The 25,000-nt window shown below is 53.6% G+C and overlaps 1 protein-coding gene across 1 annotated transcript in view; it reads right to left on the bottom strand.

The window, feature by feature from the left end:
• Nucleotides 1–24,616, bottom strand: part of LOC145339724 (neurexin-2-like) — a gene marked incomplete at its 3' end in the record, with an annotated part of 87,445 nt that extends 62,829 nt beyond the window's left edge. Inside the window, 5 exon segments of the mRNA XM_080184247.1 lie at nucleotides 392–595; nucleotides 1,971–2,354; nucleotides 5,861–6,299; nucleotides 7,751–7,912; nucleotides 24,576–24,616. Coding sequence (XP_080040373.1) covers nucleotides 392–595; nucleotides 1,971–2,354; nucleotides 5,861–6,299; nucleotides 7,751–7,912; nucleotides 24,576–24,599 — 1,213 coding nt within the window.
• Between the last annotated feature and the right edge of the window lie 384 nt (nucleotides 24,617–25,000).

The following is a 25,000-nucleotide window of genomic DNA, read 5'->3' as shown; positions in this document are numbered from 1 at the left end:
GAGTGAGAGGGAGAGACAGAAACAGAGAGACAGAGAGAGAGTGAGAGGGAGAGACAGAAACAGAGAGACAGAGAGAGCGAGGGGGGAGAGACAGAAACAGAGAGACAGAGAGAGCGAGGGGGGAGAGACAGAAACAGAGAGACAGAGAGAGAGGGAGAGACAGAAACAGAGAGACAGAGAGAGCGAGGGGGGAGAGACAGAAACAGAGAGACAGAGAGAGAGTGAGAGGGAGAGGCAGAAACAGAGAGGGAGAGATAGAAAGAGAGAGGGAGAGGTAGAAGAGATAGAAAGAGAGAGGGAGAGGTAGAAGAGAGAGGGAGAGATAGAAAGAGAGAGGGAGAGGTAGAAGAGAGAGGGAGAGATAGAAAGAGAGAGGCGGAGAGAATGTTACCTAAGTTGACAGTGAGTTTGACCCGTCCCCCGTCCAGTTCGAGCCTCAGAGTGTCTGCCGAGTGTTTCGAGGTGGTGGCCATGAGAAGGCCGTAGGCACGCTGTGACATGAAGCGGAGGGAGATGTCCTCGGCCTCCGTGTGCATCACGCTGGGCAACATGATCTTCATATACATACTTCCGTCATAGCTGAGGATAGTCCCCTCTGCAAGGGAAACCCAGAGGAACGGTGTGAGCTGAGATAGAGACATCTGGGGAAGGGCTACAGAGGGGGTGTGGGGGGGGTCCGCTTTCCAGAGAGCGGGGCGAACCCCCCCACCGGAATCCTGGAACCATCACCATTCAGCCCATCAGGCCTTCCTGCTGGCCACGGACCTCCCCATAGTCGCTGATGGTGGGAGTCCCCCTCCTCCACTCCCACCCCGCCACAGATGTAGGGTGCCAACAATGGCCAACCCCGTTGGCAAGCCCACCGGCCAATAGTGGGGGACACACACCCCTCCGCCTCCCCAAAAACATACCGTGCTGGCAGGGGAAGAGCAGGTGCCCAAAATCCCACGTAGGCACACTAAGGGGCAATTTAGCATGGCCAATCCACCTAACCTGCACATCTTTGAACACTAAGGGGCAATTTAGCATGGCCAATCCACCTAACCTGCACATCTTTGGACACTAAGGGGCAATTTAGCATGGCCAATCCATCTAACCTGCACATCTTTGGACACTAAGGGGCAATTTAGCATGGCCAATCCACCTAACCTGCACATCTTTGGACACTAAGGGGCAATTTAGCATGGCCAATCCATCTAACCTGCACATCTTTGGACACTAAGGGGCAATTTAGCATGGCCAATCCCCCTAACCTGCACATCTTTGGACACTAAGGGGCAATTTAGCATGGCCAATACCCCTAACCTGCACATCTTTGAACACTAAGGGGCAATTTAGCATGGCCAATCCACCTAACCTGCACATCTTTGGACACTAAGGGGCAATTTAGCATGGCCAATCCACCTAACCTGCACATCTTTGGACACTAAGGGGCAATTTAGCATGGCCAATCCATCTAACCTGCACATCTTTGGACACTAAGGGGCAATTTAGCATGGCCAATCCCCCTAACCTGCACATCTTTGGACACTAAGGGGCAATTTAGCATGGCCAATACCCCTAACCTGCACATCTTTGGACACTAAGGGGCAATTTAGCATGGCCAATCCATCTAACCTGCACATCTTTGGACACTAAGGGGCAATTTAGCATGGCCAATCCCCCTAACCTGCACATCTTTGGACACTAAGGGGCAATTTAGCATGGCCAATACCCCTAACCTGCACATCTTTGGACACTAAGGGGCAATTTAGCACAGCCAATGAACCTAACCAACATTTCTTTCGGAAACCCACGCAGACACGGGGAGAATCCACACAGTCAGTGACCCAATTTGGGACCGGAACCCGGGTCCCTGGTGGCAAGAGGCAGCTGTGCCAACCCACTGGGCCACCCCCCCCGTCCCCCTCGTTCCCCCACCCTCCCTCTCCGAGAGCGACCCGTCGGGGAGGGTCCCCCCGGCCACCTACCTGTCTCACAGTTCTTGCCGAAGTAACCAGTGCCGGTACAGTCGCAGATGTAGCGGTTCCAGCCCTCCCGACACTGGCCGCCGTTGCGGCAGGGCAGCAGGCTGCACTGTTTGAGGGTCTCGCGGGAGCAGAAGCCGCTGACCCCCCCCATGTTCTGGATCTCGGCCAGCCGCCGCACGTCACGGCTCTGCCCGTCGATGAAGAGGTCGCGCACGCAGCCCACGTAGCCGTAGTGGAGGAAGGCGGTCCACAGCTCGGGGGGCAGCAGGAGGTCGAGCTTGTGGTCGGGGAGGCCGCCCAGGTACATGTCACTGTCCAGGTCCAGGATCTCACTCTCCCCGTTAGCGACGAACGGGAAATGGCGGCTGTTCACCGAGATCGAGCCTGCGGAGGGGACGGGGGGGTGGGGAGGGGGTGGGGGGAGAAGACAGGAACATGGAGTCAGGGAGAGAGAGAGAGACAGAGAGAGAGACAAAGAGAGACAGAGTGACAGAGAGAGAGAGACAGAGAGATAGAGAGAGAGACAGAGAGAGAGACAGAGACAGAGAGAGAGGGAGAGAGAGAGAGAGACAGAGAGAGAGAAACAGAGAGAGAGAGAGAGAGTGATATATATAGAGAGAGAGAGACAGAGACAGAGAGAGATAAAGAGAGACAGAGAGATAAAGAGACAGAGAGAAAGAGAGACAGAGTGACAGAGAGCGATATAGAGAGAGAGAGACAGAGACAGACAGAGAGAAACAGAGAGAAAGATAGAGGGACAAACAGAGAGAGAGAGAGGGACAGAGTGAGAAACAGAGAGACAGAGAGAGCAAGAAAGAGAGAGAGAGAGACAGACAGACAGACAGAGTGAGACAGGGAGCGAGAGAGAGAGTGAGAGACAGAGAGAGAAAGACAGAGAGACAGAGAGAGAGAGGGAGACAGAGAGAGGGAGAGAAAGAGAGAGGGAGACAGAGAGAGAGAGGGAGACAGAGAGAGGGAGAGAAAGAGAGAGGGAGACAGAGAGAGGGAGAGAAAGAGAGAAGGAGACAGAGAGAGAGAGAGAGGGAGACAGAGAGAGGGAGAGAAAGAGAGAGGGAGACAGAGAGAGGGAGAGAAAGAGAGAGGGAGACAGAGGGAGAGAAAGAGAGAGGGAGACAGAGAGAGAGAGAGAGAGGGAGACAGAGAGAGGGAGAGAAAGAGAGGGGGAGACAGAGAGAGGGAGAGAAAGAGGGAGGGAGACAGAGAGAGAGAGGGAGACAGAGAGAGGGAGAGAAAGAGAGAGGGAGACAGAGAGAGGGAGAGAAAGAGGGAGGGAGACAGAGATCCCCTCACTACATTATTACCTGCATCACTGCACACAGTGACGGTCCGCCACTGGAAAGGTTCATTAACCTCAGGCGGGATTTTCCGCTTTTGGGATGAGCGTGCTCGGAAAATCCCACCCAGGAATCAGACAATCCCTCGCTATTCCCTTCTGGTGAACCTCCTCTGGACCCTTTCCAGCACATCCTTCCTTAGACACGGGGCCCAAAACTGCTCACAATGCTTCAGATGGGGTCTGACCAGAGCCTGATTCAGCCTCAGAAGTCCATCCCTGCTCTTGTATTCTAGCCCCTCTCCACATGAATGCCAACACTGTGTTTACCTTCCTAACTGCCCACTGAACCTTCACATTAACCTGAAGAGAATCCCAAATCCCAACTCCCTTTGTGTTTCCAATTTCACAGGAATACAGGCAAGGCCTCAGGCGGCAAGTCTTTCACCCACCAATGCCCCTTATGGGGGCTTTCCCCACCCAATTTCAATACCAAGGTGGTGGGAACGGGTGCGGGTCAGGTGGCAAATGAACAGAGTCCGCACCGACCACAGTCCCACCCACGCCCCATCCCCGTAACCCCACATATTTACCCTAATAATCCCCCTGACACTAAGGGACAATTTAGCATGGCCAATCCACCTAACCCGCACATCTTTGGACACTAAGGGGCAATTTAGCATAGCCAATCCACCTAACCCGCACATCTTTGGACACTAAGGGGCAATTTAGCATAGCCAATCCACCTAACCTGCACATAGAATATAGAACATAGAACAGTACAGCACAAACAGGCCCTTCGGCCCACAAGTTGCGCCGATCACATCTATACCTACCATGCCATAGAACTATCTGTAACTCCCAATGCCATTAAATCCCATGTACTCATCCAGAAGTCTCTTAAAAGACCCCAGCGAGTTCGCCTCCACCACCACCGACGGCAGCCGATTCCACTCACTCGCCACCCTCTGAGTGAAAAACTTACCCCTGACATCTCCTCTATACCTACTCCCCAGCACCTTAAACCTGTGTCCTTTCGTAGCGACCATTCCAGCCCTGGGGAAATAGCCTCTGAGAATCCACCCTATCTATATCTCTCAACATCTTATAAACCTCTATCAGGTCGCCTCTCATCCTTCATCTCTCCAGGGAGAAAAGACAGATCTCCCTTAACCTATCCTCATAAGGCATGCCTCCCAATCCAGGCAACATCCTTGTAAATCTCCTCTGCACCCTTTCAATAGCTTCCACATCCTTCCTGTAATGAGGCGACCAGAACTGCGCACAGTACTCCAAGTGGGGTCTGACCAGGGTCTTATAAAGTTGCAGCGTTACCTCCCGACTCCTAAACTCAATCCCTCGATTAATGAAGGCCAGTACACCATACGCCTTCTTGACCACATCCTCCACGTGCAAGGCCAAATTAAGAGTCCTATGGACTCGGACCCCAAGCTCCTTCTGATCCTCAACACTGCTAAGAGTCTCACCCTTGATATTATACTCCTTCATCCCATTGGACCTGCCAAAATGGACCACTACACATTTATCCAGGTTGAAGTCCATCTGCCACTTCTCCACCCAAAACCTGTTGGATTTTAACCTGGTGTTGCGAGACTTCCTACTGGGCCCACCCCAGTCCAATGCCGGCGTCTCCACACGATCAAAAGCAAGGTTGAGATATCATTGGTCAGAGACCTTGCTACCACTTCTCGATGACATACCCCAAATTTGAAGAGGCCTTCAAAGTGAGGCTCGCCCCCTCCCCACCCCCAAAACCCCAGCCGTCCCCTTCCTGCCTGAGGTGGAGTAAAACTTATTCTGGCCCACTTGCCTCCAGGATTCATGGGAGCAGGAGAGGGACCCTTCAGCCCGTCGCTTCTGTTCCACCACTCCAGGGGTTGACTCCCTCCTGAACTCGGTTCACCTTCATGGGCTATATAATTCTAAAACTTGCAGGGTTTCAAATTGGATATTCTTGACAGAGATGACCCTGGTCAGACCCCACTTGGAGTACTGTGCTCAATTCTGGTCACCTCATTACAAGAAAGATGTGGAAGTGACCATCCAATGGGCAGTCAGGACAGTGACCATCCAATGGGCAGTCAGGACAGTGTCCATCCAATGGGCAGTCAGGACAGTGACCATCCAATGGGCAGTCAGGACAGTGTCCATCCAATGGGCAGTCGGGACAGTGTCCATCCAATGGGCAGTCGGGACAGTGTCCATCCAATGGGCAGCCAGGTCAATGTCCATCCAATAGGCAGTCAGGACAGTGTCCATCCAATGGGCAGCCAGGTCAATGTCCATCCAATGGGCAGTTCGGATAATAGGACAATGTCCATTCACCCACTGGGCCATTGACCCCTGCCCCTCGTTCACCCCCCCACCTTGCTCACCCCCCCCATCTCGCTCGCCCTCCTCCCTCCCCCCCCCTCCATTCACCCCCTCCCCTCCCATCGCTCACCTCCCCCCCCAGCCACCCTGCGCCATGCAACCACAAAGGCTATCGCTCCCCCTCGTTCATTTCCCCTCATTCCACCTTCCCCTCCCTCCCCGTCCACCCGGCGCCGCGCAAACGCAAAGGCCATCGTGGTACCTGAGCGACCGTCCCGCTGGAAATCGACGTGGCACCACTCCCCGTCGTTGACCTTCTTGTTGGTGGCCCGGATCTTGATGGCTCCCGACCCCATGTCGAGGAGCAGGAAGAGGAACCCGTCCAGGAGCTCCATGGCAAAGTAGTCCACCTTGCGCACCCGCTCGACGCGGCCCTCCTTGGGCACCTGTGGCCGGCCGTGGCTGAAGAGGAGCAGGCCGTTGGGCTCGGTGGTACAAAAGTCGAAGGAGATGGAGCCCGTCTTCTTGGTGTTCCACTTGGGCAGCGAGATGTAGGCCTCGGGGGCCTCGAAGGTGACCGGGTCCAAGGCCGCCACGTTCTCGCACCTGAACACCAGGTCCCCGTGCACCTTCATCTTGGAGTCGCCCTCCTTGGCGAGGCGGGAGAGCTCCAACTTGAAGTCATTGTTCTTGTAAACGACCTGCGGGTCAACAGAGAGAGTTGGTCTGCGAGATCCCCGTCTTATTTAATGGGCTATTCCCCCATCCCTCTCTGGGAGCTTGTGTTTGGGTAGGGGGTTCACACTTACTGTTATTCATAGAACCATAGAGTGAGAAGGAGGCCATTCAGCCCATACAGTCTGCACCCACAACAATATCACGCAGGCAGGCCCGATCTTTGTAATACCCCTGACAGAAAGGGACAATCCCACCCAGACTGTTCTCCATAACACCAAGTATTTACCCACTAGTTGCCTTAACACACACATCTTTGGACATTTAGGGGCAATTTAGCATGGCCAATCCACCTAACCTGCACATCTTTGGACAGTAAGTAGCAATTTAGCATGGCCAATCCACCTAACCTGTACATCTTTGGAAACTAAGGGACAATTTAGCATGGCCAGTCCACCGAACCAGCACATCTTTGGATACTAAGGGACAATTTAGCATGGCCAATCCACATAACCCGCACATCTTTGGAAACTAAGGGACAATTTAGCATGGCCAGTCCACCGAACCAGCACATCTTTGGACACTAAGGGACAATTTAGCATGGCCAATCCACCTAACCTGTACATCTTTGGGACACTAAGGGGCAATTTAGCATGGCCAATCCACCTAACCTGTACATCTTTGGGACACTAAGGGGCAATTTAGCATGGCCAATCCACCTAACCTGCACATCTTTGGGACACTAAGGGACAATTTAGCATGGCCAATCCACCTAACCTGCACATCTTTGGATACTAAGGGGTAATTTAGCATGGCCAATCCACCTAACCTGCACATCTTTGGACACTAAGAGGCAATTTAGCATGGCTAATCCACCTAACCCGCACATCTTTGGACAGTAAGTAGCAATTTAGCATGGCCAATCCCCCTAACCTGTACATCTTTGGATACTAAGGGACAATTTAGCATGGCCAATCCACATAACCCGCACATCTTTGGAAACTAAGGGACAATTTAGCATGGCCAATCCACCTAACCTACACATCTTTGGGACACTAAGGGGCAATTTAGCATGGCCAATCCACCTAACCTGCACATCTTTGGGACACTAAGGGACAATTTAGCATGGACAATCCACCTAACCTGTACATCTTTGGGACACTAAGGGACAATTTAGCATGGCCAATCCACCTAACCTGCACATCTTTGGGACAGTAAGGGACAATTTAGCATGGACAATCCACCTAACCTGCACATCTTGGAGAGAAAACTGGAGCACCCGGTGGAAACCCACGTAGACATGTGATTGGAGAATGTGCAGGCTCCGCACAAAACCGTCACCCAAGGCCGGTATGGAACCCACGGCACCAGAGGGCACTCCGTCGCCTGGCAGCCATTTTGTGAGCTGTCAACCCTTGTCTCCCCGATGGTTGGGCGGGTAAAAGGGGCCGACCCAAGTCACCCGGAGCGTACTCACGTCCTTCAAGCATCCCATGAAGTTGTTGCTGACGGGAGAACCCGGGAGGTCCGCCGTGCTCGGGCTCCCCCCGATGTAGAAGAAATCGTCGGAGCCCAGCATGGTGTAGTCTTCCTGCGTGTACCCCGTGGTGGTCAGGATCCCGTCCACAGAGATGGTGACCTGTCCGCAAGCGTGGTGGGGGTGGGGGGGGGAGGGGGGAGGGGTGCGTGTGCGTTGGGGGGGTGTGTGAGCGGGAAGTGGGTGCGGGAGGGAGGACGGTGGGGGGAGGGGGGGAGGCGGAGAGGAAGGAAGGAAGCGGGGGAAGAAAAGAATGGGATAGAGTCCGTTACCAATTGCCTCGGCAACACCCCACAGGTACCCTGGGTCGGCCTCCATTTTCATGTCTGCCTTCTCTTACCCATTGGTTGAAGCTTCTACCAATTTCCCAGGGTTGTGGGGGGGGTGGGGGGGGTGGCGGGGAGAGGGGGGCAAGGGGGGTGTTGGGGGGGGCACTACCTGCTGGCAATGAGGAAGAGATCAGAAGCACAGAACCTGATGGTTTGGGCGCTCTACGCTAACGCAATACCTCAAATCGTAGAATCCCTACAGCGCAGAAGGAGGCCATTCGGCCCATCAGGTCTGCACCGACCACAATCCCACCCAGGCCCTATCCTCACAACCCCATGCATTTACCCTAGCTAATACCCCGACACTAAGGGGCAATTTAGTATGGCCAATCCACCTAACCTGCATATCTTTGGACACTAAGGAGCAATTTAACATGGCCAATCCATCTAACCTGCACATCTTTGGACACTAAGGGGCAATTTAGCATGGCCAATCCACCTAACCTACATCTCTTTGGACACTAAGGAGCAATTTAAGATGACCAATCCACCTAACCTGCATATCTTTGGACACTAACGGACAATTTAGCATGGCCAATCCACCTAACCCACACATCTTTGGACACTAAGGGGCAATTTAGCATGGCCAATCCACCTAACCCAGACATCTGTGAGAGAAAACCGGAACACTCAGATGAAACCCATGCAGACACGGAGAGAATGTGCAGACTCCACACAGACAGTGACCCAAGTCAGGAATCGAACTTGGGTCCTTGGCGCTGTGAGGCAGCAGCGCTAACCCACTGTGCCACCTGAGAAACATAGAAACTAGAAGCAGGAGGAGGCCACTTGGTCCTTCCAGCCCCGTTCCTCCATTCATTATGATCATGGCTGATCATCAAATTTAATATCCTGATTTCCCCCCTTCCTCCCCCCCCCCAATATCCCTCGATCCCTTTCGCCCCCAAGACCGATATCTAATTCCTTCCTGAAATCACACAACGTTTTGGCCCCAACTACTTTCTGTGGGGAGGAATTCCACCGCTCTCTGGGTGACGGAATCTCTCCCCACCTCAGTCCTAAAAGGTTTACCCCCTTATCCTCAAACTCTGACCCCCTAGTTCTGGACTCCCCCCACCATGGGGGAACATCCTTTCTGAATCTACCCTGTCTAACCCTGTTAGAATTTTATAAGTTTCTATCAGATTCCCCCCTCTCACTCTTCTAAACTCCAGTGATTACAATCCTATCCCACTTAGTCTCTCCTCATCCTGCCATCCCAGGAATCAGCCTGGGAAACCTTCGCTGCGCTCCCTCTGTAGCAAGGAACATCCTTCCTCAGATTAGGAGTGTCGAGAGTTCCCCTTGCCGCTGTCCAAAATGGCCCCAAACCTTGTGTCTGTGCCCTCTGATTCTCGAATCTACAGGCAGGATGGGGAAATTCGGCACATAGATTTTGTTACTTCTGATCTCATCTGGTTTCCAAATCGCGGTCTCCAGCCAGCCGCCTGCGCCCACGGAAGTAGGCGGATGTTGATCGAGGGGGTAGAGCAGGCCAAATCGGAACCAGCGTCGCCGCTCGCCCCTCGGAGTGGCGCTGCGAGCAGGGTCGCTGTGCCAAGCCTCCGCGTTGAGCGTGTCAAATACAGTGTGGGCCATTCGAGACATAGCTTTGATTGTAAAAACCTGCCGTGAATGTGTTATCGGCCCTACTTTGGGCGCCCTTGCGTCTAGGGGGTTGCCAAACTATTTGCCCAACAGCTCCCGACTTCCTCTTACCGGAACATTCTTTCAGGGTGTGCCTGAGGTGCCAACGTGATGCTAAGGCGTGACCCACTCGTGATATGATCCCCTAATTCCCACCCTTGGCTAGGCAGATTGTGATGGCAACACTTTCTAAACCTGTTGTCTGACCGAATGATGTCAATGCTATCCCATCCTGCTCTCTGATGTCAATGCTATCCCATCCTGCTCTCTGGTAGGGGTGGGGGGCACCACTCTCACAGGGGAAAAGCCCCACCCTAGGCTGAAGGATTCACCTGATTTGGTGTCTCGCTATCGGATTCCCGCAAGGCTAACCTCCGAGCTGTCAGGGAACTGTTGTGGAAGTGTCGCAGCTGTCAAGGAACTGTCCAACTTTCCCCAAACTATGTCAGTAAGTCAGTCAAGTTTCCTCAGCTTCCATGAATGCTGAGGGGGGTGTGTGTGTGTGGGGATGGGGGTGGTGGAGGGCTGCAGGTGGTGGTGTCAAAGTCGATGCGGGGCCAACGTGGCGCCGGGGGGTGGGGGGGGGCTGCACTCGGCATGACCTCCATCTCCAACCGCCCCACTGCGGTAAACCTGAGGATGCGAGACCCACTCATCCGAGGGATGGTCATCACCCCACAACAGCCCCGCCCCCCCCCCGGCAACTCCCCATCACCCCCCCAACTGCGGCCCCAACCTCTGTTCAACTGCACTCTTCCTACCATTTCGCCCGTACGTTCTACTTTGGTTTGTCCTTCCAAAGTGCGATTCTGGGGCAACTGAGTAGATTCAGGCTTCTCGGGGCTGCGTAGGCCTCACTGTATTTGGAAGGCTTCCCCGCTGGCAGGACAAAAAGATGTGGAGAGTGGCCAATCGATGGGGCGCTGGTTCCGATTTGACAACCACCACCAACCCCACACCCCAAACCCCTCCCCACCCCCAACCCAGGACAGAGGAAGCGTTGGCTTAGTTTACTTTTCTTTCCCCCCAGGGTGGCCATACTCTGGAGGTCGAAGGGAAGCGAGGAGTCAGACACAAAAATGGCGTTAGCGCTCCGTGAAGCCCGGGTCGGTCGTCCGGACAGTATTAGTAAGAGGTTTAGTCCACACCCGGTCGCTGGGCCAAAGGGAGGACAACGCATTCTTGGCTACAAGCCCAGAGCCATGCATCAAAATAAAATGGCGGGGGGGTTTTGGTGGGGGGGGGAGTGGGGAGTGGTGGGTGGGGGGGGGGGGGGGCCTCGCGCGGGCCCCAGCCAGCGTTCGCTCAAAAGCTGTCGAATTAGGTCATGCGAGGGTTCATGCGAGGAGGGAGACACACAGAGGGGGGATAGAGGGGAGAGAAGGAAACGGAGAGTTCCATTGTCGAGAGGGACTTCTGGTCAAAAGCACATCAGCTCCGGATCATTCCTGGCCTTCAGCTGGATGATTTGATTTGATTTGATTTGATTTATTATTGTCACGTGTATTGGGATACAGTGAAAAGTATTGTTTCTTGCGCGCTACACAGACAAAGCATACCGTTCATAGAGTACATAGGGGAGAAGGAAAGGAGAGGGTGCAGAATGTAGTGTTACAGTCACAGCGAGGGTGTAGAGAAAGATCAGCTCAATATTTGATGTGATTTATTATTGTCACATGTATTGGGATACAGTGAAAAGTATTATTTCTTTACACTATACAGACAAAGCATACCGTTCATAGAGAAGGAAAGGAGAGGGTGCAGAATGTAGTGTTACAGTCACAGCGAGGGTGTAGAGAAAGATCAGCTTAATATTTGATTTGATTTATTATTGTCACTTATATTGGGATACAGTGAAAAGTATTGTTGCTTGTGCACTATACAGACAAAGCATACCATTCATAGAGTACATAGGGGAGAAGGAAAGGAGAGGGTGCAGAATGTAGTGTTACAGTCACAGCTAGGGTGTAGAGAAAGATCAACTTAATATTTGATTTGATTTATTATTGTCACTTATATTGGGATACAATGAAAAGCGTTGGTTCTTGCGCGCCATACAGACAAAGCATACCGTTCATAGAGAAGGAAAGGAGAGAGAGTGCAGAATGCAGTGTTACGGTCACAGATAGGGTGTAGAGAAAGATCTACTTAACATTTGATTTGATTTATTATTGTCACATGTACTGGGACATAGTGAAAAGTATTGTTTCTTGTGCGCTATACAGACAAAGCATACCGTTCATAGAGTACATAGGGGAGAAGGAAAGGAGAGGGTGCAGAATGCAGTGTTACAGTCACAGCGAGGGTGTAGAGAAAGATCAGCTGAATACTTGATTTGATTTATTATTGCCACGTGTATTGGGATACAGTGAAAAGTATTGTTTCTTGCGCGCTATACAGACAAAGCATACCGTTCATAGAGAAGGAAAGGAGAGGGTTCATAATGTCGTGTTACATCGACTCAGCACCGTAAGGGTCCCATCCAGACCCTATTCCTGTAACCTCATACATTTACCCTGCTAGCCCCCCTGACACTAGGGGGCAACTTTGCCTGGCCAATCCACCTAACCGGCACCTCTTTCAGACTGTGGGGGCTGGGTTTACAATATATATTAATGATTTGGATGAGGGAACAAAATGTAACATCTCAAAGTTTGCGGGTGACACCAAGTTGGGGTGGGAGGGGGATCTGTGACCAGGACGCAGAGATCCCTCAGAATGATCTGGACAGGCCGGGCAAATCGATGGCAGATGCAGTTTAATTGGGATCAGTGTGAGGTCATTCACTTTGGAAGCAAAATCGAGGCAGCAGATAACTACCAGAATGGCTGTAAATTGGGAGAGGGGGAGTGTGCAGAGGGATCTGGGTGCTCCAGTCGCTGGAGTTAAGCGTGCAGGTGCAGCAGGCGGGTAAAGAAGGCAAGTGGTATGTTGGCCTTCATTGCGAGAGGTTTTGAGTACAGGGGCCAGGGATGCGTTGTTGCGATTGTACAGGGGCCTTGGTGAGGCCACACCTAGAGTATTATGCGCAGTTTTAATCTCCTTATCTGAGGAAGGATGTTCTCGCTCTCGAGGGAGGGCAGCGAAGGTTTACCAGGCTGATTCCCCGGGGACTGATGTACGAGGAGAGACTGACGAGGTCAGGGTTGTTTTCGCTGGAGTTCAGAGGGGAGATCTCATAGAGATTTATAAAATTCTAACGGGACTAGACAGGGGAGATGCAGGGAGGATGTTCCTGATGGTGAGGGGAGTCCAGAACCAGGGGGGCTGAGGATTGGGGGTAGACCATTTAGGACGGAGGTGAGGAGACCCGGTGGAACTCATTCCCACGGGAAGTCATTGACGCCGAAACATTGAATGTATCCAAGAGGCGGCTGGATGTAGAACTTGGGGTCAAAGGGGAGAAAGCAGGATGAGGCCATTGAGTTGGACAATCAGCCCATGATGAATGGCGGAGCAGGCTCGAAGGGCCGAATGGCCTCCTCCTATCTCCTGCATCGTGCTTCTGTGAAACCCACGCAGACACGGGGAGAATGTGCAGTCTCCACACAGACAGTGACCCGAGGCCAGAATGGAACCGGGGTGCCTGGCGCCGTGAGGCAGCAGCGCTGACCCACTCAATCTCTCCTTATACATCAGGCCTGCCAACCCAGGAATCGACCTGCGATGGGCCGAATGGCCTCCTTCTGCACTGCCGGGGTTCTACAATTTTAATAATGCCACACATTCGCCACTCTCTGGGTGAAGGAATCTCTCCTCACCTCAGTCCTAAAAGGTTTACCCCTTATCCTCAAACTCTGACCACCCCCCCCCCCCCCGTAGTTCTGGACTCCCCCCACCATGGGGAACATCCTTTCTGAATCTACCCTGTCTAACCCTGTTAGAATTTTATAAGTTTCTATCAGATTCCCCCCTCTCACTCTTCTAAACTCCAGTGAATATAATCCTAACCCACTTAGTCTCTCCTCATCCCAGGAATTAGCCTGGGAAACCCTCGCTGCGCTCCCTCTGTAGCAAGGAACATCCTTCCTCAGATAAGGAGACCAAAACTGCACCCAATACTCCAGGTGCGGCCTCACCAAGGCCCCTGTACAATTAAGACTATAGGAGCAGAATTAGGCCACTCGGCCCATCGAGTCTGCCCCGCCATTTTCTCATCCCCCATTCTCCCCTGATCCCCTCACTAATCAAGAACCTATCTGTCTCCGTCTTAAAGACACTCAACGCCCCGGCCTCCTCTGCGGCAAACAGTTCCACAGATTCCCCACTCTCTGGCTGAAGAAATTCCTCCTCGTCTCTGTTTTAAACTGAGCCATGATGGCGGCATTGGACTGGGGTGGGCGCAGTAAGAAGTCTCACAACACCAGGTTAAAGGTTTAGTTGGTAGCACGAGCTTTGGGAGCACTGCCCGTTCACCGGGTGAGCAGAGAGCTAGGTTCACAAACAGGGCATAGAACATAGAACATAGAACAGTACAGCACAAACAGGCCCTTCGGCCCACAAGTTGCGCCGATCATTTCCATACCTACCAAGCCATAGAACTATCTATAACCCCCCAATCCCATTAAATCCCATGTACTCATCCAGAAGTCTTTTAAAGGACCCCAGCCAGTTCGCCTCCACCACCACCGACGGCAGCCGATTCCACTCATCCACCACCCTCTGAGTGAAAAACTTACCCCTGACATCTCCTCTGTACCTGTTCCCCAGCACCTTAAACCTGTGTCCTCTCGTAGCGACCATTCCAGCCCTGGGAAATAGTCTCTGAGAATCCACCCTATCTATACCTCTCAACATCTTATAAACCTCTATCAGGTCGCCTCTCAACCTCCGTCTCTCCAGGGAGAAAAGCCCGAGCTCCCTCAACCTATCCTCATAAGGCATGCCTCCCAATCCAGGCAACATCCTTGTAAATCTCCTCCCTTTCAATAGCTTCCACATCCTTCCTGTAGTGAGGCGACCAGAACTGCGCACAGTACTCCAAGTGGGGTCTGACCAGGGTCTTATAAAGGCATATATAGGCAAAATCCCATTTGCAAGATCGCTGATCAGAAACTGATAGACAAGCATTAGGACGGCCTCAACCAGGATCTTGGGTTCATGTCACACTATCTGTAACCCCCACAACTTGCCTGGGTTTGCAAAATCTCACTAACTGTCCTGTCTGGAGACAATACACGTCTCTTTAACGTTGTGCTAAACCCTCTCTCCACTCGCGTTGTCTGTACCTTTAAGACTTGACACGAGAGCTCAGTGACTATCACTGATTGCTGTGCAGGTACGTGGATTTGGGCCGGTGTCTGTGGGAGTTTGCGCATTCTCCCCATGCTTGCGTGGGTTTTCTCCGGGTGCTCCGGTTTCCTCCCACACCCCAAAGATGTGCTATTAGGCTGATTGGGAGTAATAAATTGTCCCTAAATTAGTTTCCCTCAATGTGGATGGCCATAAAACAATAGATAAGGGTCATGGGTGGAGGGGGGGGACTGGTAATGTTAAAATGGCGGCGCGGGCTCGTTGGGCCAAAGGGCCTGTTTCCTGGGCCGTTTTTGTTCTTTGTATCATTCTTGTAACCTCCTCTGGATCCTTTCCAAGGCCGGCACACCCTTCCTTAGATACGGGGCCCAAAGCTGCTCACAATACTCCAAATGGGGTCTGACCTACGCAGCCTCAGAAGTACATTCCCTGCTCTTGTATGCTAGCCCTCTCCACATGAATATAATATAGGACTCTTGGCAGTGTGGAAGATCAGAAGGATCTTGGGGGTCCGGGTTCATAGGACGCTCAAAGCAGTTGCGTAGGTTGATGCTGTGGTTAAGAAGGCAGATGGTGTACTGGCCTTCATCGATCGAGGGATTGAGTTTAGGAGTTGGGAGATAATGTTGCAGCTGTATAGGACCCTAGTCAGACCCCACTTGGAGTACTGAGCTCAGTTCTGGTCGCCTCAAAGAACAACACTGCACAGGAAACAGGCCCTTCAGCCCTCCAAGCCTACCCCACTCATTGGTCCAACTAGACCATTCTTCTGCATCCCCCCATTCCCAGTCTGTTCATGTGGCTATCCAGATAAGTCTTAAAGGATGTCCGCCTCCACCACCCTACTTGGCAGTGCATTCCAGGCCCCCACCACCCTCTGTGTAAAATACGTCCCTCTGATATCGGAGTTAAACCTCACCCCCCCCTCACCTTGATCCCTCATGTTCGTCACCTCCAACCTGGGAAAAAGTTTCCCATTCTTTGCCCTATCTATACCCTTCATAATTTTATACACCTCTATCAGGTCTCCCCTCATCCTCCGTCTCTCCAGGGAGAACAACCCCAGTCTACCCAATCTCTCCTCATAGCTCAGACCCTCCATACCAGGCAACATCCTGGTAAACCTCCTCTGCACTCTCTCCAAAGCCTCCACGTCCTTCTGGTAGTGTGGCGACCAGAACTGGACGCGGTATTCCAAATGTGGCCTAACCAACGTTCTATACCGCTGCAACATCATACGCCAACTTTTATACTCTATACCCCGTCCTATAAAGGCAAGCATGCCCTATGCCTTCTTCACCACCTTCTCCACCTGTGTGGCCACCTTCAAGGATCTGTGGACCTGCACACCCAGATCCCTCTGTGTGCCTCATTACAGGAAGGATGTGGAAGCCATGGAAAGGGTGCAGAGGAGATTTACAAGGATGTTGCCTGGATTGGGAGGCATGCTTTATGAGGATAGGTTGAGGGAGCTCGGTCTTTTCTCCCTTGGAGAGACGAAGGATGAGAGGGTGACCTGATAGAGATTTATAAGATGTTGAGAGGTATAGATTGGGTGGATTCTCGGAGGCTATTTCCCCAGGGCTGGAATGGCCGCTACGAGAGGGACACAGGTTTAAGGTGCTGGGGAGCAGGTAGAGGAGATGTCAGGGGTAAGTTTTTCACTCAGAGGGTGGTGGGTGGGTGGAATGGGTGCCGTCGGTGGTGGAGGAGGCAAATTCAATCGGGTCTTTTAAAGAGACTTTTAGATAAGTACGGAACTTATGAAGATAGAGGGTTATAGGTAAGCCTAGGAGGTAGGGATATCATCGGCGCAACTTTGTGGGCTGAAGGGCCTGTATTGTGCTGTAGTTTTTTTTTCTATGCTTCTATGAATAACTTGCCTTCTGACTGCCATGCGAAACTGCACGCTGATAGTCGCAGCCAAACATCCCTTATTTATAGTCCGTTCCTCCTTCGAGTTATTCTTCCTTGCTGTAAATGATATGCCCGTAATGTGTCTAAAGAGCTTTTTAACAACTCCTTAAGGGGCACAGTTAATTAATTTGGATGGAACGCGACTAGCCTGTGGACCGGTATCTCAGCCATATTAAATAGCTCCGGGGGTGGGCAGGGGGGTGCGGCTGAGTGGTGCCTGCGCGCAGGCAGTGTAATTCTCCGAGATAAGAGGAAGGTCTCGCATTTCCAGCAGATTTCTTGTGACCTTCAGGCCTCCGCGGGCAATGGCGTGTCTTGTCTTCATTCATTCCTGGGCTATGGGCGTCGCTGGGGTGGGTCCAGCATTTATTGCCCTCCTCCAGTTGCCCCTTGACAAAGTGGTGGTGAGCTGCCTTGTTGAATCGCGGCAGTCCCCGTCCTGTGGGTTGACCCACAGCGCGGTGAGGGAGGGAGTTTCCAGGATTGTGATTGGACATCAGTCAGTCCCCGCCGTGTGTGTGTGGTGTAGGTACACCCACAGTGCTGTTAGGGAGGGAGTTCCAGGATTGTGATTGGACATCAGTCGGTCCCCGTGTGTGTGTGTGGTGTAGGTACACCCACAGTGCTGTTAGGGAGGGAGTTCCAGGATTGTGATTGGACATCAGTCGGTCCCCGTGTGTGTGTGTGGTGTAGGTACACCCACAGTGCTGTTAGGGAGGGAGTTCCAGGATTGTGATTGGACATCAGTTAGTCCCCCGTGTGTGTGGTGTAGGTACACCCACAGTGCTGTTAGGGAGGGAGTTCCAGGATTGTGATTGGACATCAGTTAGTCCCCCGTGTGTGTGGTGTAGGTACACCCACAGTGCTGTTAGGGAGGAAGTTCCAGGATTTTGTCAAAGGGTGGTCTGGACTTGAAACCCTTTTCTCCCCTTACAGATGCTGCCAGAACCTGCTGAGATTTTCCTGCATTTTCTCTTTTGGTTTCAAGTTCTAGTATCCGCAATAATTGGCTTTTATCCAGAGGTCATGTTGGGAGTTGTGTAGAGCTTTGGTGAGACCACAGCTGGAGCACTGGGCGCAGTCCTGGTCACCACATTATAGGAAGGATGTGATCGCGGTTGCGGGGGGGGGAGCAACCTGATCGAGGGGTACAAGATTATGAGGGTCAGAGTGAATAGGGGGGCAGCTGTTCCCCTTCGCTGGAGGGTCAGTTACAAGGGGACACAAGTTAAAAGTGAGGGTTTGGGGGGGATTTGAGGAGAAGCTTTTTTTCCCCAGAGGGTGGTGAAGGTCTGGAATGCGCTGCCCAGGAGGGTGGTGAAGGCAGGATGCCCCACATCCTTTAAACAGTACCTGGATGGGCACTTGGCACACCGTAACATTCAGGGCTACGGTACCAAGTGCTGGCGAGTGGGAGTAGGTGGGCAGATAGGGCTTTTCATGCATCAGTACAGGTTCGATGGGCCTCTTCTGCACTGTGGTATTCAGGGAATGAGTGGACGAGGCCATTCAGCCCATCTGGCCTGCTCCACCGTTCATTATTTCAAATTGAATTTATTTCAGAGTGTGTCATAAGCAAGGCTTACATTCACACTGCAATGAAGTTACTGCGAAAATCCCTCCAGTCGCCACACTCCGGCGCCTGCTCGGGTACAACTGAGGGAGAATTTAGCACCTAACCAGCACGCCTTTCGGACTGTGGGAGGAAACCGGAGCACCCGGAGGAAACCCACGCAGACACGGGGAGAACATGCAGACTCCGCACAGACAGTGACCCGAGGCCGGGAATCGAACCCGGGTCCCCTGGCGCTGTGAGGCAGCAGCGCTAACCCACTGTGCCACCTGGTTATGTGGGAGGTGACACAGGCAGGGCGGGTGGCATGACCTGCTTTTCTGCCACCCACTCCCCCACCACCCCCCCCAACAACACCCCTGCCTTGTCCCCCCACTTCACAATTCTGAGTTGAGGAAAGAATATATCGCTCACGCCTCAGTTGGCAAGGGTGGTCAACAAGGAGAATATTCCGTCAGTTCAGTCCTCCGAGTGGCGCAGTGGGTTAGCGCCGCTGCTGCTGCCTCACGGCTCCAGGGACCCGGGTTCGATTCCCGGCCTCGGGTCACCGTCTGTGAGGAGTCCGCACATTCTCCCCGTCTCTGCGTGGGTTCCCTCCGGGTGCTGCGGTTTCCTCCCGCAGTCCGAAGGACGTGCCGGTTAGGGAGCTAAATTCTCCCCCAGTGTAAGCCGGACAGGAGTCTGCGGCGACGAGGGGGATTTTCACAGCAACTTCACCGCGGTGTTAATGTAAACTTGGGACACAAAGAAAAGTTTAGGGGTGCGTTGGGGTGGCGGCGGGAGGGGGAGGGGGAGGGGATGACGGCTCTCTCTTTGGCCCCCCCCCCCCCGAGATGTCGGGATGTTGCGCTGATGAAATGCCACCCCCCCCCCACCCCCCCACAACCCCTCCCCCGGCCTCTGAGCCCTTTCCTCGACTGGGGTCAAGACAGGGGGCGTGCCCTCTCTTTGACTGGTCCGAGGGGTTGTGGGAATGATTAGCCCCCCCCCTCTGCTCCCCCCCACCCCACCTCCGCTCCACGCCCTCCCTCTCCCACGAGGGCTGCGGCCAAGAGACACAAAGAAAGCATTTCAATCACGCCCGGCTCTTGACAATCGATCAACTTCAGAGAGCGAATAATTTTCCACCAGGGACTCCAGCAGCCTCACTACGCCACTGGGAGTCAGCTTACTGTGACACTATCTCTCAGCGCACCTTTTCGTTAGCTAATTACGGGTAATTACTCTGTTATTTGCTGGCTTCCCACTGCGTTTTATCTGAATTTTATTCGGAGAAGGTGCCAGGGCCCCCAGTATAATTGTTTGGGACGCAGCGTGAGGTTCGCTGTGTGTGTGAGAAAGAGAGTGAGAGAGAGAGAGAGAGAATGTGAGAGAGAGAGAGAGAGAGTGAGAGTGTGTGTCAGAGAGCATGTGTGTGTGTGAGAGAGGGAGTTTGAGAGAGAGAATGTGTGAGAGAGAGTGTGTGTGAGAGAGAGAGTGAGTGAGAGTGTGTGTCAGAGAGTGTGTGTGTGTGTGAGTGAGAGAAGACAGTGTGTATGAGAGACAGAGTGTGTGTGTGTATGAGAGAGAGTGTGTGTGTGTATGAGAGAGAGTGTGTGTGAGAGAGAGAGAATGTGAGAGAGAGTGTGTGTGTGAGAGTGTGTGTGTGTGTGTGTGTGAGAGAGGGAGTGTGAGAGAGAGAATGTGAGAGAGAGTGCGTGTGTGTGAGAGAGAGAGAGTGAGAGAGTGTGTGAGACACAGAGTGTGTGAGAGTGTATGTGTCTGTGTGCGTGTGTGTGTGACAGAGAAGGAGAGAGTGTGTGTGTGTGTGTATGTGTGTGTGTGTGTGTGAGAGAGTGTGTGTGTGAAAGAGAGCGTGTGTGTGTGAGGAGAGAGAGTGTGTGTGTGAGAGAGTGTGTGTGAGAGAGAGTATGAGAGAGTGTGTGAGAGAGTGTGTGTGTGTATGTGTGTGTGTGAGAGAGAGAGACTGTGTAAGAGAGAGTGAGAGTGTGTAAGTGAGTGAGAAAGAGAGAGGAGTGTGTGTGTGAGAGAGAGAGAGTGTGTGAAAGAGTGTGTGAGAGAGAGAGTGTGTGAAAGAGAGAGTACGTGTGTGTGTGTGTGTGTGTGTGTGTGTGTGTGTGGGAGGGTTACCATTGACAAGTAATTGAACTGGACCCAGCCATATAAACACTGTGGCTCCCAGAGCAGGTCAGAGGTTGGGAATCCTGCGGAGAGTAACTCACCTCCTGACTACCCCCAAAGCCTGTCCACTGGGAATCCTGCGGAGAGTAACTCACCTCCTGACTCCCCCCCGCAAAGCCTGTCCACTGGGAATCCTGCAGAGAGTAACCCACCTCCTGACTGCCCCCCCAAAGCCTGTCCACCATCTACAAGGACACAGGTCAGGAGTGTGATGGAATAATCCCCACTTGCCTGGATGAGTGCGGCTCCCAAAAACACTCGAGAAGCTCGACACCATCCAGGACAAAGCAGCCCCGCTCGATCGACACACTGACCACAAACATTCACTCCCTCCACCACCGACGCACAGTGACAGCAGTGTGTACCATCTACAAGATGCACTGCAGCGACTCGCCAAGGCTCCTTCCACAGCACCTTCCAAACCCACCACCTCTACCACCTAGAAGGACAAGGGGGGGGCAGCAGACACATGGGGAACACCACCCCCTGCAAGTTCCCCTCCGAGCCACTCACCATCCCGACTTGGAAATATATCGGCCGTTCCTTCACTGTGGCTGGGGTCAAAATCCTGGAACTCCCTCCCTAACAGCACTGTGGGTGTACCTACACCACATGGGGACTTGGCGGGTTCATGATGGTGGATCACTCACCACCTTCTCAAGGGGGCAATTTGGAATGGGAATAAATACTGGACCCAGCCAGCGACGTTCCATCATCTCAGGAATTTACAGAAAAAGATCTTGCATGAGAATCACCGAATCCCTACAGTGCAGAAGGAGGCCATTCGGCCCATTCTGCAGCGGCCACATTCCCACCCAGGAACTATTCCCGTGACCCCACACATTAACCTAGCTAATGCCCCTAACACTAAGGGGCAATTTAGCATGGCCAATCCACCTAACCTGCACATCTTTGGACACTAAGGGGCAATTTAGCATGGCCAATCCACCTAACCTGCACATCTTTGGACACTAAGGGGTAATTTAGCATGGCCAATCCCCCTAACCTGCACATCTTTGAACTGTGGGAGGCCTGGAGAAAACCCATGCAGACACAGGGAGAACGTGCAGACTTCACAGAGACAGTGGCCCATGCAGGGAATCAAACACGGGTCCCTGGACCTACCTGGCATTAAGCTGATCTTTCTCTACACCCTCGCTGTGACTGTAACACTACATTCTGCACCCTCTCCTTTCCTTCTCTATGAACGGTATGCTTTGTCTGTATAGTGCGCAAGAAACAATACTTTTCACTGTATCCCAGTACATGTGACAATAATAAATCAAATCAAATTTCTACCTGTACAGCACTTGAGGAATCCTACGACGCTTGCCTCGAGTGCAGTCAGAGCTAACAGTCCTAATTCTACATCCCGCGAAGTGACGGAAACCTCGGTGTGGTCAGGTGAAGGCCCCCCCAGGCCAATAAATGGGCCACAGTCGATATCTTTCGAGCGAATCCGTCCCCAGGTCAGTGACCTGGCCTGATCGCCGCGCGATGTCAAACGATGACTGACGGACCGCAGCGGAACGGAGAGGCGGGATATTTCCGGCAGCGCACTCCTGCTCCCCCCCCCCCCAACCAAATTCCTGCTGGGAGGGAAGAGAGGCGAGTCTTGGTGGGGGGATCTCGGGGCAGAGCGTCGCGCCCACTGAGTTGTCACGGTGAGGGTATGGAGGGAGAACGGAGTGCGAGGGAACAAAAGGCAACGGCCTCGAGGGCAAAATGTGGGAGCTCTCCCTTTGGAAAATGGAAATATTTCTCCCTGAAGAAAGATGTCGGGAATAGCATGCGGGGGGAATGGACGAGCAGCGAGAGAGATAGAGAGAGACAGAGAGAGAGAGACACACACACACATAGAGGAAGAGAAAGAAAGACGCACACGCACACACATACACACACACGCACACGCAAAACATGATGAGGTGGGGGACACAGGCAAAGCAGACAGGGCCAAGGCATGCTACACAAGTCCCTACATGCCATGCAAGATGGAATAGCTGGGGGGGGGGGGGGGGGGGGGTGGATTGGGTTGGAGGGGGAGAAGGGGGTTGGTGGTGGTGGTGGTGGTGGGGGGGTGGTAAGGGGAGGTAGGGAGGGGGTTTGGAGGAGAAATTGTTGGGGGGGGGGATGGTGGAATGGGTGGACAGGTACGGGGAAGGCTGGGGGGGGGTGGTATGGGTGGAGGGGAAGGTGGGTGGAGAGATACCCCCTCTTCTCCCACCTGCCCCACCCTCCCCTACTGCCCCCTCCGCCCCACCCCACCCCCCACCCACCCACTCCTCCACCCCCCCTCCCCCGTTCTAATCCCATCTCGTCCTCGGTGTGAGGGACTGGAGGGGGTTTGGGGGGAGGAGACAGGGGGGAGGAAGTCCCCCACCCCCTCGCCGTGTCCCCCCCCCCCCCCAACAACTGCCCGACACAAAATCCATAACGTAATCGGGAAGGAGAAACGGAAGAAAGAATGGGAAGGCTCGGTGCCGTCCTCCAGTCTCACCCCGGACAAGTGGGCAGCAGAGGGGGTGGGGGGGGGAGGGGAGGTGGGGTAGGAGGGAGGAGGGGGGGAGAGGGGATGAGGGTGGGGTTGGAGGGAGAGAGGAGAAAGGAGGGGAGAGGGGAGGAGGGGAGAGGGGAGGAGGGTGGGGTTGGAGGGAGAGAGAGGAGAAAGGAGGGGAGAGGGGAGGAGGGTGGGATGGACAGAGATGAAGGGAGTGGAGGAGAGAAAGCGAAGTGGGTGGACGGAGGGAGAGACAGAGAGCCGGGGGGTGGTGGGCGGTGAGAGGGTGGAGAAGGAGGAGGGGAGAAGGTGGAGGGGGAGGAGGGGAGAGAGAGGGTGGTGGGGGGAGGGGAGAGAGAGGGTGGTGGGGGGAGGGGGAGGGGGGCAGAGCGGAGGAGGGGGAGAGAGGACGGAGGGGAAGAAGGGGGGAGGGAGAAGGTGGTGGGGAAGGAGGGGGATGGGGCGGAGGGAGAGAGAGAGAGTGAAGGGAGGGATGAAGAGAGAGAGAGAGGGGAGAGGGGGATGAGGGGGAGACAGGGGCTGAGGGGGAGGAGGGGGAGAGAGAGAGAGAGAGTGGAGGGACATGGGAGGAGGGGAGAGAGAGCCAACGGAGAGGGAGGACAGTAAGGTTGGAGGGAAAGGGAGGAGGGGTAGGGTGAAGGGGAGGAGGAGGGGGATGGGGGAGGGGGAGGAGGAGGGGGATAGGGGAGGGGGAGGAGGAGGGGGATGGGGGAGGGGGAGGAGGAGGGGTAGAAGGAGGGCAGGAGGAGGGAGGGGGAGGAGAGGAGTGGGTGGAGTGGAGGAGGGGAAAGGGGGAGGAGTGGGGGGAGGAGTGGGGAGGTGGAGGAGTGGTGGGGGGAGGAGTGTGGGGGGAAGAGGGGGGAGGGGGAGAGGAGGGGTGAGGAGGGGGCAGAGGAGGGAGGAGAGGAGGGGGCGGAGCGGAGGAGGGGGCAGGGGACGAGGAGGAGCAGAGAGGTGCAGGAGGGAGGCGGGGAGGAGCAGGGAGTGGGGTAGGAGGCGGGGAGGAGGGGGGGAAGTGGGGGGGAGGTAACGGGTGGTGATGGAGCGAAGGGACACGAGGTGCGATGGATGGAAGGGACTCCAAACGGCCGTGTGAAAAGCAAACTGAAAACTCATCAAACCTGAACACATCGAGAGATTATCTGAGATTATTAGGAGTGGGGGGGGGGGGTGGGGTTTCGTGGGTCGTAATTCGCCTCGTTTCACCCACCCAAACGGGCGGACGTTGAGGGGGTGGAGTGGGGGGGGTGGGGTGGGGGGAGGGTGGCAGAAAGAAACTGGGAACTTAAAAAAAAAGAGAAAGAACCACACCAACCCAAACGATAAGACAATAAGAATGATATCTACCAGATAATGTAGTTTGTTTACCATTGCGTGTCCAATGCCAGAATGCTTCACGGGTTAATAGCGGGCAGGCGGGAGGGAGGGAGGGAGGGAGGGAGGGAGGAGAGAGGGAGGGAGGGAGAGAGGGAGGGAGGGAGGGAGAGAGGGAGGGAGGGAAGGACGGGGTGGGGGAAGAGGGTGGGGGGGGAGCAGAAAAGGATAAAAAAAGAAAGACGACAGAACTGTTGAACTCAATAAGGACTTACACCAAAAGAGAGAATGATGGTGCTCGAGAAGGTTAGTAGTTTTTTTTTTAAATATACACAAGCTTAAAAACAAGAGGTTAATCATTAGTACAGAGAGAGATAGTGTAATGAGGACATTCCATGAGGTTAGTTCTCATAGCATTGTTAGTAAGTACACACAGAGAAAAAAAACGTTCATCTTTC

This window comes from Carcharhinus amblyrhynchos, unplaced genomic scaffold (assembly GCF_965287045.1).
Source record: "Carcharhinus amblyrhynchos unplaced genomic scaffold, sCarAmb.v2.hapA scaffold_635, whole genome shotgun sequence".
Lineage (NCBI taxonomy): Eukaryota > Metazoa > Chordata > Chondrichthyes > Carcharhiniformes > Carcharhinidae > Carcharhinus > Carcharhinus amblyrhynchos.
The sequence above is the reverse complement of the archived record's forward strand: the minus strand, read 5'-3'. Positions and strand labels throughout refer to the sequence as shown.